Raw genomic sequence first — 14,670 nt, 5'->3', positions numbered from 1 at the left:
AAAGGAAAACCTGGTCCAGTATTTGTTGTAGTAAAGTATGCAAACCAACAGGTAGATTTAAATCCTGAGAATCTGACAGTTTGGTGTGATTTATGAATGTTGCCATCCATCAACTTTTTCATTTGAATTTTTTTCTTCTGAAGTGTTAATGAAATTGATGACAATCAAGAACCTTTTTTCCAACAAACTGGTGCAACATACTATGCTGCGGCTGTTACAAAATCGATAATTTCTCCGAATACACCCTTCAGTTGGCCACCAAGATCGTGCGATCCGACTCCATTAGCCAACCCAAGCAACAATGTGAGTTTTATTGCACTCTTATGGCGGTTTCCAAGGCCAATTTTGGTTTTAAATTCCATCACAAGAGTATAATAAAACCCAAATTGTTACTTGGGAAGTGTAGGTAGGGGTTTGTCAAATGTGAATTATACGCTTGACCACCTTAGCGACAATACCAGCCGAAATATTGCCCATATTCTTTGAAAATTGGTCGATTAAATTGTCCCAGTGCAAAAAAAGTATCCTGGGCGTAGACTTTGACTTGTGCTTGGGAATGAGTATGGGCTATGGTTATGGCTAGCGCTTAGATTTGGCTAGGACCTTTGGACCTAGACTTAGGCGTGGGCATAATAACCCTGACTATGCGATTAGTGGTCGATTTCCAACCTTTCGACCAGGCACATGATCAAGCAGAATCAAATGGGCAGCTCCTATGGATGTCCTCCCAGTAACGATAATCAAGCCGGTTTATCATTGAAGAAGTCCAGGATAGATCGAGGAGGAACAGCTAACGAAGATATGAGACGATGTCGTAGACCCTCTTCGGCAGATGCCAAACCCAGAATGTTTCATTATGGCCGAATATTCTTTATATTTACATATATCCCCTAATCAATATTAGTCATAAAAACACATTGACAGGGTCGATTACATATATGTCTTAGCAGGGGGTAGGCAGGTGCAGCCCTGCCAAGCGCGCTAGCTGTTGGGGGCGCTAAAAACGACATGTATTCAAAACCTGTAAATCAACCTGTAAAAAACTGGACTGATTTTAGCGATTTTTCAAGTCACGTTATCAATTGATTTGCATGCAACAGCCATGGCGAAAACAGTCAAACGACTGCGCTTGATGCTTTGTTCGTACTGCCAGCTTCATCCCGTAGCGAAGAAACTGGACCCGGTGAAGCACTTCGTATCCGCTGAATATAGACAATCTGGCATTTAGTCTTTTACTGACCTCTCCCGCGCATCAAGGCATTTACTGGCCTCTCCCGCGAGAAAGTCGATAACGTTCTACGGAAGCATGGTTCCAGAAGCACAACCGTAAAGTGCAGCGGAAGCTGAAAATGAAGACTGAGAGCAAGGTGATCTCATCGTCTAGTCATCGCGAAGAAGATCTTGGCCAAAATGAACATTTTTATGCAGATGCGTTAGTCGAAGCTGCCTGTTTTTGACTAACAGGCAATCGCCCAGAGAACGGCTGAAGGTGCTGGTCTTTTCGGTGAAGAACGATGTCGTGGTCATAATGAGCGACGAAAACTACTTGACGTTGGATGATAATGACTGACAGAGGGCCGAATACTTTACGTCCTCTACCAAGAAGGCAAGTATATTTTCGTCTCAAGTTCCCGAAAAAGACCCTTCAGTGACTGGCGACCAGCGAAAACATAATCAAGCCGCTGTTCTTTCATTCAGGGTTTACAGTGAACGAGGAGATACGAACATTCAGTACGAAGTACCTACCGGAAGTTGCCGCCTTCATCATGAAGTATCGCGTAAAGGATATGGTCTATTGGCCAAACCTGGCATCGATCCATTATGACGAGAGATTATTGGAGGAGATAAACTGGCTGAGAAACCTTGTACCGACGATCACCAACTCTTCCAACGTCCTGCAACTGCAACAAGTTCGAAATTTTTGGGCGAAGCTCAATCGGAGCATTTACTGCAATAATTTTATTGCCAAAACGGAGAAGGAGCTGAGCGCCAAAGCCACGAAAGAGTTGATTAGTATTCCGACGTCTATTTTGTGATCGGCCATAGCGGAGGTTCCGGCGAAAGCCATTTAGGATATACAATACAAGATTTATTGAACGTGGGCTTTAACTAAAATTTGATTAATTGAATTATCGTTTGTATTTTTTTAGTTTATTTTTTCAATACATACGTTAAGTACAGCGAAGTATTAAATAAGAGGTGGAAACGAAAAAAATGATAAACCCGGAAAGAACAGTGATTTAGGAAACGAGGAGGTTTCAATTTGGGATTCCGCCAAGGGCGCCACAATGTCACGCTACGGCTCTGGGTAGGTATAGAGTTCCCAAACTGTGCTACGAACAAGAAACATGCACTGCCGTACGAAACTGGTAATGTACAAAAGGTCTATTACGCCGACAGTTCTTAATGGACTTAAAGTTGTGGCCCAGAATATGGAGTACATACGCGGTTTTGTCGTATTTGAACCAAAGGTACTGCGGACATGTTGGTACAAAGTACAAACAGAAAGCGAAGAGCGTCAAAGGTCAATGAAAAACAATGTCAAGAGGTCACAAGGGGCTGGACATGTCTTAAGAATGTCGGACGAAAGCGCGGCGGAAACAGTTCTCTTTAGCAACTTCACCGATACCAGAGTCATGTCAGGCGGCCACGTGAGATGGCTCGACTAGGTTGAAGGCGGCTTGCAATTTCAGAGCGAGACACTTAGGAAATTGGCGACGAGTGCTTTAATAATACCGAGTTGAATGGACACGATTATTCGATACAGTACGAGCCACTTCGGCTCTATGCTAAACAACGACGGAAACGATGGCTACATTCCGAACGAACACAACTGCTCTTGCAAGACGCAGATGGCATCTCTGTTATGTATTTCAACTAGCAACCAAAAGCGATAAATGGGATCAAGAATAGTGGATGTATCAAAATTGATAGTTTACTATTCAACACTGTTTACGACTTCCAGCAGTGAAATTTCAAAGAAACGAGAGTCCCTTTTTTAACAGCAACATTGAATAAATAGATTCAAATCTATTTATCTAATGATGCTGGAATGATAAGCACTGTCTAGCAGTGATATTATGAAAATAATTGCAATAGAATTTGCTCTCTGCAAACATCACAATTTCAATGCTCTAGAAATATTAGCTTTTTCTTCAGATTCTGTTTTTCAGATTTCTGTCACTAACCATAATGACAGTAGTTGCGGCCCAAACCGCATCTCCTGGTCTGGAATTCGCGACTACGAAGTTGCTGATAATTGTTTGGTTTTTGTGTGCAAAGCAAATATTATTGCTTTTGTTTTCACGTAAGTTTTGATAATTCGTCATGGGATTTTGTGTAAGTGCGATCAGGCTTAAAAATCTCTATTAGTTTCGTGGTCACGAATCGGCTAGGCCCGGCAATTTTGCGAAACCCACACTCGTGCGGTCTAGTTTTCTCACACACGCATTCTCGATCTAAAAACCCGCCAACATGAGCAGCTCTTTCGGATCCACACTCTGTTTTTCATGCACTGCAACGAGTTTTCGCAAGTGTGTAGGTATTTAACTATCAGCCATGGTCGTCGCTCTCGCTCAACATTGCTATCCGAGCAGCTAAAACCGCTCCCTCGCGAGGGCTCACACTCCTACGTATATAAGCGAGGGTGTAAAATCTGTATCCACACATCCTAGTGTGCCGTAAGCCCTCATGGGCTGTTGGTGCTCGCGAGTTGTCGGCCTCGTGAGCTGACTGTGCAGAAAGACGCTTTGAAGCTGTGTGCTCGCGAGTGTGTAGGTATCAGAATGTATACACATAGTACCGACGGTTGTTGACCGTACGTTTACGTCAGTGGCGTAAGCCTTGGAAGCTATGCTTCTCATATTCGCACGCGTGAGAGTGAGTAAATTTAGTATTTTTAGATCTTGGTTGGAAGTATGTCAACTGATGACGCGTTCAAAATTTGCTACTCTGCATGGTTTATACGTATCAATAGTTCGAAATCATCTCGTAGCTCTGGCTGTTTGCAACATTTATGTAGTCTGATTAGAGTAATATGTAAATTAGAAAATTCTTGATCGTTTGTTGTCATTAACTCATTTTTTAAATTTTACGACTTGGTCCGGTCTGATTTAACACCGACCATATATTAAAGTTGAATTTCAAACCCATGTTATCATATTGTTAATTAATTCATGATATCTTCAATTCTGATACAAATTGTATAATTTGTATTTGTAACGAAGTTCTATAATCTTATACAAGGTTCACGAGCTAAACCTAAAATGTGTGTGTGGCTATGATATAATAACAGGGTATTTATTATTTGTTGTTACTTACAATACTTCTAAAAGGATAAACTACGATCACATGTATGCATACTAAAACTTGAATCAAAGCAATATAAATACAAATTGGCAAAACCAATCAAACTTGGCTGCTTTCCGAATTTTATCATCACTTTCAGTATCAAATATTTTGAAACCATCTTGAAGACCATATTCATAAATCACAATAAAAGTTGCAATTACTGAATACAGGAAAACTACTCGTCTGATCAAAATATGATCTCTGACAAAATTGTTGGCAAATCAATGAGCTTCACAGAAACAATAAAATCTGAAAAACACTGCCAGAAAAACTTGCTCAAAATAAGGTTTTGAAAATAACAACTCTTTTACCCGGAAAATACCATCCGCAAGATAGTTTTTATCCAGTCAAATGTGTTTTTCCTTTTTATGTGTGTGGTAGGTTATTTTGCATTTAATAAATATCTCGGGAGCATTTTTGGAACTGTCCCCAGTGCAATCTTGTCATTAAAATACTTAAAGTCATATGATTTTCTTCTTCTAAACTTCTATACTGTGTCAGGTTTTTTATAATATAAAGTCTATTTTTTTGTGCCATAACAAAGGTTACATATTTCAAGATAATCGAGTTTTTACTTCTAAAACGAATTTTGATTAATTAATATGACAGTTTTTTTCAAATTTCATATTATGTCGAAGATCGACCAGCAGTTTTCAAGTAACGAGTTTTCGCAAAAAGTGTTTGTAATTACAAATACACCCTAGTCAATATTAGTTTCAAAAATAATTGATTGGGAAATGAAATTGTTAAATCGGCCAGAGCGCTCAAGTTTTAGAATTAAACATTTAGACAAAAGTAACATTGAGCTGTGATTAACTAGCTATAGCACACTTCAACTATAAAAAAAATATCAACGAGGAAAGCAAAAGTTATTAACAAAATTAACGAATCAACAAAATCAAAACTGCAATATCCTCGTCCGTAACAATACCTCCCACAATCTGGCCGATTCTGCCCGTGTTTCGTGATCCGTTTTCGCTTGCGTGGAATCGGAGCGGAAGCTGCAGCAGAATCGGCTGGCCCTACCGACTTACCTTAGGAAAATGTTCATTGGCAACAGTGCACCCATCCGAGCGAGCGATTCCTTCACCTCGAAGGCGACATACTGCGGAGGCAGCTTCCGTAGCATATCGTTGGCCAGCTGACATACGATGGACTCGCGGGTTTCTCCGCCACCGCCACCGCCTTCTTTCGGTTGCACGCTGAGAATTGTATCTAAAATACCCTTTGCAGTGTTGATCTGATAAGTAATGTCCGCATTCGGGTGGAGCCCGAACACTTCCGGCGTATCGGTCGTCGGCAATTGGTTAATATAATCGATATAAGTTTGGATGTTGCGTGAATTCGGGACCCGGTAACCGCGGTAAAACTCAAAACTTGGTGTCAGCAGATGCTCGGAGAACCAAACCTGAGTGAAGGTGGTCAGCAGACGTTTGTCAAAGTCGTCTGTTACTCTGCCACCGTACATAACCTCACCAAGCATGTAGCAAAGCGTTTGCCACGAAACTCCCTTCTTCGGATCCATCTCATCCAAGTGGTTCTGGATAAATTGTACACTAGCGGAGAAATCCGCTGCGTTGAATTCATACGGTATGTTCCATCCCAAGGGTCCGAATTTACGCCTTTCCTGGACGACGCAGTGTAGAAAAGCAACAGTATAGAGCAGCGGAGGCCATTGAGTTGCGGAAGTGTAATCCAGATAATCTTGAGTAAAAGCAAGATAACTTCGTTTCAAGCTGGCACGAATGCCCTGCGGAGGCTCGTTGGTAAATTTAATGGCCATTTGTAGCAAACCAATCGGGAAGTGTGGATGCGTTTCGGTGGTGACCCACAAACGGAACGAGTCAGCAACGTGTTCAGTTTCAATAAGAATGTCGATAATTTCATTACAAAAAGTCAAAGACAGATGCACGTTCTGTAGCAGCAGCCAACCTCCAACGGACATACAATCTGTCATAAGTTTGCGAGCATGATATTCTTGACCTTGGCCCATGGATACCGTTTTCAACGGAATGCTCTTTGCTTTGGCAAGGGCCGCTATTTGTACTGTCGGATCCGAGCCAATGGAGAGTATACAGACTAGAGGCGTTCTTGGTTCCGACTCAACCCAGGTTAGTTCCAAATCTAAAATATGCATCTCTCCATATTCCTTTCCAAGCGAAACTTCAATATACCGTCTAGCTTGCGATATGGTTCGGTCTGGACTCCACGACCGAATCAACAGTAACTTTCTAAACACATCCAACTCATGTTCATATTCACAGGGAATCACTTCCATCTCTGGTCTTTCCGTTTCATACCAAAGCCTCCAATCTCGTTCGTTATATTCGATCTTCTTTAAAATTCCGTGGAAGGTTTTCAGTTTGCTAATCTCAACCAAGTTCAGCCAAGTTATATCGAGAATCCAGCGGAAAGGTTTCGGTGCAACCCCATTCAAATCCAACGAAGCACCTCCCTTGACGAATGCCATAAACTCATCGTGGCTGATGTGTCCTTTCTGGTAGTCGATTTTTATCGCCAACATTAGCGTAAAAAGTTGCTTATGTCTCTCGTACAAACTGCGGCTAGTAAAAGCCCAAACCTCATAAGTCAAATATCGCAGAATAATATTTATCCGCTCCTCCGTTATGTTGCTTTTAGCTGATTTCGTAATTGAGTTATCAAAAATTATCAAGAATTGTTTCAGGGAGTTTTGATACATAACATTAACATTGGACATTTCAACGATTAAAAAGTATAGAATTGAGCCGCGCGCTGCTACTGCACGGAACTCCTCTCTTGCGATCATAATCTTTTTCTCGGTCACCTCAGCGATCTTCAACTTTTGATTGACATCTTCCGCCGTTGTCTTTGTTTCCTGAAGCACTTCAATCAATGCTTCATCATCCACCAGGGAACCCTCGGTGGAAGTTAACCGAAGCAGCAAATTGGCCTCCAGCTCTTTCATGCTGCGCTGATTTTTCATCACGCTTTCGAACAGCTGTACTCTCTCGGACTCCAGGTCAGCTTTTTCCATTAAAATCACCCGTCCTAGGAGCTGATCTTCCAAACCTCGCATCGTCACGGTGAAGTCAATAATCGATGTTTTCGAGCTAATCTCCGGACTGAACGGAGGATTCGGGAGTTTCGTGGTAATGTATAACATAAATCCGGGCATCACATCGCACTCCTTATCGCCGACGAGAACTTTCTCCATGGAACCCGATTTGATGAAATTCTTCTCCAACACGTTGTCAATAACCGGATCCAGCTCTATTCCAACATCCTCAATGAGTAGTGGACGTCCCAGGGACAAACTGTCCTCGAGGTGAGTTCTGAAATATTTGTGATTCAATGACGTGATCTGAAGTTCGTTCTGATCCTCTTTGCATTTGATCCAGATCTTGCCCTGGCTCTGCGGGTCAATTAGCAACGGGTAGCTGCTTGATTTCGTTACGATCAGTGCATTCTGTATGGATAGTTCATCATTCGGCAGCCCTTGTAGATTCCACTCTGAAATGGTAGCAGAATCTGTCAACATTCCGATGATACTCAATCCTGTCGTATACGGGATGGTCCGAGTTTTCAGTATGTTCATCCATGTTTTGAAAAGATTTCCTCTAAATTCCTGATTATATGGGCCACAGTAGGACAGGAATCCAGTTGCCAGCAGAACGTCGCCAACCAGCTTACCGAGTTGAATTTTGAACTCCTTGCTCTGCTGTGTCCAGCGTGCCTTTTCGCCACCAAGCCCGTTGATCAGTGCCGTAGCCGCTGTCATTTTGCGCAAACAACTATTCGCAGCATCGGTCAGTCGTTGCTTCTCCGCAACGGCCGCATCGTACTGATCTTTAACCTTTTGTAGCGCTGCTTCGCGCTCTGCCAGCTGATTCTCAGCAGCTGCCAGATCGTCCATTGCTATCTTCAAACGAGCTTCCTGCATCATCAAATTTGCCTTCAAAGGCAACACTTCCTTATTCACGCCGTGGAAGAATGCCATAGCTTTTGTCCAAGATAACAATCCAGCGACATCGCCACACACCCTTCTTGCAGTGTCCATGTTGTAATCCTCCATGCGGAAGTAGGGCTGCAAGTGCTCGATCATTTCGTCGTTAATCGTATCCTTCGGATAGTTTTGCAGCTGTAACAGGAAGGTGGTGCTAGCCATCATTTTCAGTGACTCCTGCCACGAAGGCTTCGGAGAAGGTGCACTAGTGTCGGCAATTACCGGATGTAACTTACGTTGAAACATTATCAACACGCAATCCATGATGCGCATAATCAAATGTGGCGGTCTGCCAAGCTTACGGACCGTAGCAATGTGGGCCGGTTTAATGGTATTGAGTGCGGCCTCAGCTTCTTCTAGTGCCGGTTTAGCCGCTTCAAGCTTTTCTTCAGCTAGCGCTTTCTCGGCTGCAATGTTTTGCACCAGTGCTTCAGCCTTCTCTTTTACCACCTGGACTTGGTTCTTGAATACTTCAGCTTGCATGGCACGCTCAGTGACTTCCACCAGGACCCGTTCGGCTTTGGCCGACGCTTCCACCAGGTCCTTTTCCATATGAGCAAGGTCTATCTTGAGAATCTCCACCGACTCCGATGCTTCGGCTAGCTTTTCCAGACCAGTATCCATCTTCTCCGCTCCGTCGCACAACTCCTTGTGTTTCTGAGTATAAATGTTCTTATACCCGCTTATAAAATTCAGGTACGACTTGGGAGTTACATGCGTTGCTCGCCGGAACCGTTGATAGTACTCGGTCGATGTCGTTGATACGATGTCCTGTATAGTTCCGAGAGCATTCACTAACTCATCCTTCACCTCTGCTGTGCACTCTATTGAAAAGTCGGTTAAGAAGTGTCGGGCAACTGCAACCAACGCATCTTTCGGCCACGGTTGGAACCAGTCAACGGTACAACCGGAAACCAGCGCCGGGAACCGCATAACTCTGCGTCGGAATGTTTCGCCGACCGGAGAGAAGCAAAAGACCACATGAAGATGGTGACAGACTCGCTGAAGGAAGTACTCCATTACAGTTTCCTGTGTCACGTTCTTCTTTTGGTTCTCGCGCTTCATGGTTGGTGTCAGCTCTGAGACTATCTCCGTCTGTTCGTCTCTGTTGAACAAGTTCGATATCACACCTGACGATAGTATGTTGTTCAGGTATTCCAGAAAGCTTTCCTCTTTTACGTCCATGTCGGTGAAAAGAAAAGTAGTTCCTTTGCCTTGTACACCACAAGATCGGTACAAGAGTTTCAAATCTTCAAGAAAGTTTGCTACGTTATAGGAGCGTGTTAAACTGATCTGGAAGGTCTTGTATCCGGCGATGAACGAAGCAAGTTTAGTAAGCGATTGCTTACCGGATCCACCAACGCCCACCAACATCACATTTCCCCTCGGGTGCCGTATGATCCTGGATATCTTTACCAGGTGTAGCATCGCATCCGGGAAAAACACCAAATCCATTCCCGTGCCGCGAATCATTTCGTTGAACTGCAGCAGGAACATCTTCAGACGTTCGCGTAATATTTGAAAGTCCGAAACCGGTTCGTAAACCTTCGGTAGTTCCATATCCGTTTCCTCACCTTCCTCACCAGTTGGCTCTGGAGCATCCCGCATAAAGTCCACAAATACTGGACTAGATCCTGCCATATCTTTATATTCCGGCCCAAGATCCTCCTCCAATACCTTAAGCATCTCATTCAGGAACCATTCCGTGTCCGACATCGATACAAAACGATCCGCAAACACTCGAGTACATTCATTTTTCCATAGCAGTATCAGGACCGCCTCGGAAGTGATCACCGTCGACAGTGTTCCGATCATTCCTTGCCATATGCGGGAAAGATCTCTCAAGCTAAACACGTAGTGAAATTTAGCCGGAGTCGGTAGCAACTGTTCTCTAGTATGTTGCCATAGAGTTCGGGTCAGAGGTACCAGGCGTTTCACCAGTTTTCGCACCTCCAGCGAAAATCCTCGTTTCACATTATAGTGACCTTCCCCAAGTGTTCTGAAGATCGTATCTATCGACGTATTATCTGGAATGTTGCAGTTAAAAACGCTGAACTGCCGCTTTAAACGGGCTGGTATATCACTTCGACCCCCTCCGGGTAAACCCATTGCTCCCGCAAATTGGACGTCCACTATATTCGTAAACTCGCCCGGTTTCTCCAAACTGTAGAATCCTCGCATATCCATTGTTTGTCGAACAATTTCGTTCGTAATCTGATCACCCCATTCGTTGATTTGCGGCATGTTGATATCGTCAATAAAAACTAACAGTTTCCTACCCCCACTAGGTCCAAACATGTTACCCAACCTCTTCTCAACATAGCTTTCGATAGTTTTCTGGAAATGATAGGGACTGGTAGCGGACGAAAAGTTGAACGACCGTCCCATGTGCGTTTCCGAGTTTAGCTTCTTCATGAAGCTTTTCATCATTACGGTCTTCGCGGTTCCTTGTTCACCTATCAGCAGGACCGCTTTCTCCTGTTTCACTATTACGTTTATCAAATAATCGATCCGAACGTTGTCCACGATCGGTATCAATATGCTTAGATAGTCCGGAGTCGTGTTCTCCGGATAGACGTAGGGCATCACTAGAGTTTTCCACAACTGCCAACTGCCAATGGGCGACACGAAGTAATCGAATATCGACGAATCTGGTTTCTCCTCCGAGGCGGGAAAATCCAGATTGCGATAGTGCTTTTTGATATGTGCGTCCAACTTGAGACGGTCCGCTGAGTTGAGGTACGCTCCGACACCCCACGCCAAAGCAAAGATGTACAAACGATGCAAGTGCTCCGGCGTACAAGCCTCATCCTTCACCTTCACCACCTCGTCGTCGTTCATGTCATCTGTCATTCAGAGAGAGAAAAAACGTTAGATTATGGAATTGGGTGCGAAAAAAAAATAGTAAAATAAACCACCATCGAGACTTCCGGTCGTTGAAAGGGCAGCTTCCTGTTCACTTTCACCAAGCACCGGTACCAGACCGTCCAGCAGGTAGATCATCTGCTGAATAATATTACACTGAAGGACTTCCATCATCAGCAGTAGATTCTGCGTCACCCAGGTGTATATTTTGAGGAACGATCCGTCAAACAGGTCGTTGAAAACTTTCTTCTCCTGGGCGCTTCGAGTTTTCAACCACGCTTGCAGTACTAAAAGTGAAGGAGGTTTTAGTACAAGTTTGTATAAATGACAACAACAACAATCAAATATCCCCGACCGACTTACTTGGTTTCCAGTCCAAACCTGACGAGCTCATATAAACCATTCCGTTGCGCGATACTGTGGCCGGCGAAGCATTATCGATGTTATGGGGCTCAAATATGATCTTACAAGTCGGTGCCATCGAAAGGCGATCCCCATTTGCCAGTGTTAGCGTCTTGTTATCATCCAACACCGAGTTCAAATTTTCGATCCAAATACTGTCAACTGGTCCGTCAAGAACCAGCCACGTAAATTCGCCTTTCTTGGCCTTCAATGTCTTCCTCCAGAGAGCAGAGAAGATACCATCGGTCCAATCGTTTGTAGCTACGTCCAATCGACCAAACATCTGGGATGCCGTTATGGCTTTCGGGTTCATGCGCATCTCCTTGTGCGTCAGCCCAATATCGGTCAAAGATTTCATCAGAATTCTTATGCAGCAAGTCTTGCCGGCACCCGGCGGTCCAAGCGTCATTATTCCGTGACGAACCTGCTGTGTTTCGTACAGTTGGATAAGTTTCAGCACCCACGGTGGGTGATATATCAGACCAGCTTGATCAACCTGGTTTGCTATTGCGGCTTCCAACTCACCATAGCTGGTCTTTTCCAGGGTCTGATTCGGGAACAAATCCGTCACCAGCGACATAAACAACGGTTCATCCTCATCGATCAACTTGGACAGATTCATATCGCGAAGCACTCGCATTACGATTGTGCTTTCGCTATCCCTTGTATTCACTCTCTTGGCTGCTCCCAGCGTTCTCAAAACTGACAGGATATTTCTCAGACCGAAATCATAATGCACTTGTTTGGTCAATTGTTCCTCGCAGAGTTTGTAGAGAGTGTAAAATTTCCTCGCCAACGTTATGTTCTCAAGGAACCCACAGGAGGCTAGCTTCACACGGATGATAATTTGTCTATCCGGTACCATCATTGCGACGGTTCTAAATTGAATTTTCAAATTTTCCGGCAGCTCTTTTCGGCCGGCATATCCAGGGTTCATGGTAATAAACACTCCAAACTCCATGTTCATCTCAATGTCATCTCCATCGGTAAATATGAAACGCTTCTTTTTCTCCTTTCGAGCCGTCAGAATGACTGCCACCTGCTGGGCAGCCACCGAAAGGACGGGCAGTTCAATTCGGTTGAACTCGTCGAAGCATCCCCACGATCCGGACTGCGCTAGCCCCTTGTAAATCCGTCCCAAGCCTCGGTAATCCATTTGATCGGAGCAGTTGAATACGACCACGTATTTGGCCAATGTTTTTCCCATATCCTTCACCGTTTCGGTTTTTCCAGTTCCTGCGGGACCGCAAGGACTTCCCCCCATGCTCAGAGCCAGCGCCTGAGCCAACGTAATGTAACACCTGTCAGTTAATGGGGTAATCACAAGCCGATCCGTACAGCCCAAGTACTCATTTTGATAAACAAATGTAACGTCGGTAATGTTAATCCAGGTTTTGTCGATGTCTTCCTTAAAATAAAACCTACACTGTTTCAACCATTCAAAGTCATTCGCCGAACGAATGTTCATTCTGCACAAAATATCGAAAATATCTCGTTGATGCACGTGAATGGTGATTAGGGTTTCAAACTTAGTTCTTTCGATCTTGGTAAGATCCCTGGTTGTCTGATCAATCAAGGTATTCAACAGCTCCAGGAATTTATTGTTTGTTTCGGACATCACCTTTTTCTCGTGACGAGCTTGCATCAGTGCGGTTTCGGCATCTCTTGTCCATATCATTTGAATCCCCAGCAGACCTACCTGCGCTGGAAGTTTCTCCAAAAATGATAACAGAGTAAAATTCGGATCGTTCATCAACGCGTAGGCTTGGCGGATTATGGAGTGCAGTGATTGCTGCATCGATTGCAGCAGCGACGTAAGCCACGTTTCGACTGAACCTTCTGCCCGAATAGCTCGATCCAGCGGAATCTGCTCGCCTTCCGAGGAAGTAATTGCCATCATTTTGTTGTACTCTATCTCGTGAAATTTCACGTATCGGGTGTTGTCGAAGATCGATAGCAGATGATTTTGTATTGTGTGGGAATCTGACGCTTGCCCCAAAATTTCCAACAGTGCGGGATCAGAAACGAAGAAGAATCTCGGGAACATCATACGCTTCTTCTCCAAGTAACCACTCAAAGACTTCTGGCACAGCTCCAATTGTTCCTGTAGATGCGGAAGCAACTGCTTCAGCAAATCATCACCTACGCAGCAGGCAACCACACCCGGTGTTTCATGAGCCCGTTGCATAATTTTCTGCCAGGATTTATCGATTTTCGAGAAGCGTTTCGCTTCCTTTGGCAGCTGCTTCGCAATATCGCCACCGACGAATACGGCTTCCAGGTAGACCCACATATTCTGCACCAGTAACCAACGCTCGAGAATGTCATTGGAATTTGACAAATCATAAACCCACTGTTGAATCTGTTTACGGAACGGTGCATTATATCGGTTGGAAAGTAGCGAGCTAAGCACCATCAGGCTGTCCTCCAATTGCCCAATAGTTTCTGCGGTTGTATCACCGCGCAGCAGCAATTCGCCTCGGTTATTGAAGGTCATAAAGCTCAGCTCGTGAGCTGACCATTCGTTTGTGACTTGTTTTAGTTTGGCCTCAATATCCTTTTCTTTCATCGCCGAAATACAGATGTCCTCGATGTCTTCCTTGTGCTTCAACAAGGGTGCTTCCAGAATGTGCTTCAGCGTAAAACCTTCGCTATCAAACTCGAAGGTATACTTTGTAACCTCCATGATTCTCTGCCAATGACGTGGTTTCATCGCTCGATTTGCCATCAGCTCAAGCAATGGACACATGTCATTGAAGTCATCAATTGTTCGTTTGAGGGCGTAAAAGGCGGGCCACTCCTTGAGGCCCTTTGGTAGCTTGCGGCAACGATTCTGGAACTCCATCAGTTCGTTGTTGATCTCTTCGATGTCGACGTCACCCCAAGGAATATCATAGTAGCTGCTGACCCGATCAATGACATCGTTGTAAAGCTTGTACAACTTCTGTAGCAAGTTCAGCTCCTTCTTGATCTGGCCAAGTTCAGGATAGTCTGATTGAGGCAAACCAAACAATTCCTCGCCACTCTGATAAGTCTGGAGCTTCCTCCACATTCCGTCGAATCGATTC

General features: G+C 44.3%; 1 protein-coding gene across 1 annotated transcript in view; it reads right to left on the bottom strand.

Moving 5' to 3' along the window:
* LOC128742145 (dynein axonemal heavy chain 5) overlaps positions 1 to 14,670 on the bottom strand; it is a 40,723-nt gene that overhangs the window by 15,025 nt on the left and 11,028 nt on the right. Inside the window, exons 7-9 of the mRNA XM_053838380.1 lie at positions 11,564 to 14,669; positions 11,254 to 11,487; positions 5,385 to 11,181 (exon numbers count right to left, since the gene is read on the bottom strand). Of these exons, the coding sequence (XP_053694355.1) occupies positions 5,385 to 11,181; positions 11,254 to 11,487; positions 11,564 to 14,669 (9,137 nt within the window). The remainder of the gene's footprint in view (positions 1 to 5,384; positions 11,182 to 11,253; positions 11,488 to 11,563; position 14,670) is intronic.

The sequence above is a fragment of the Sabethes cyaneus genome, chromosome 3 (genome assembly GCF_943734655.1).
Source record: "Sabethes cyaneus chromosome 3, idSabCyanKW18_F2, whole genome shotgun sequence".
Taxonomy (NCBI): domain Eukaryota; kingdom Metazoa; phylum Arthropoda; class Insecta; order Diptera; family Culicidae; genus Sabethes; species Sabethes cyaneus.
This window is presented reverse-complemented; position numbering and strand designations above follow the sequence as displayed.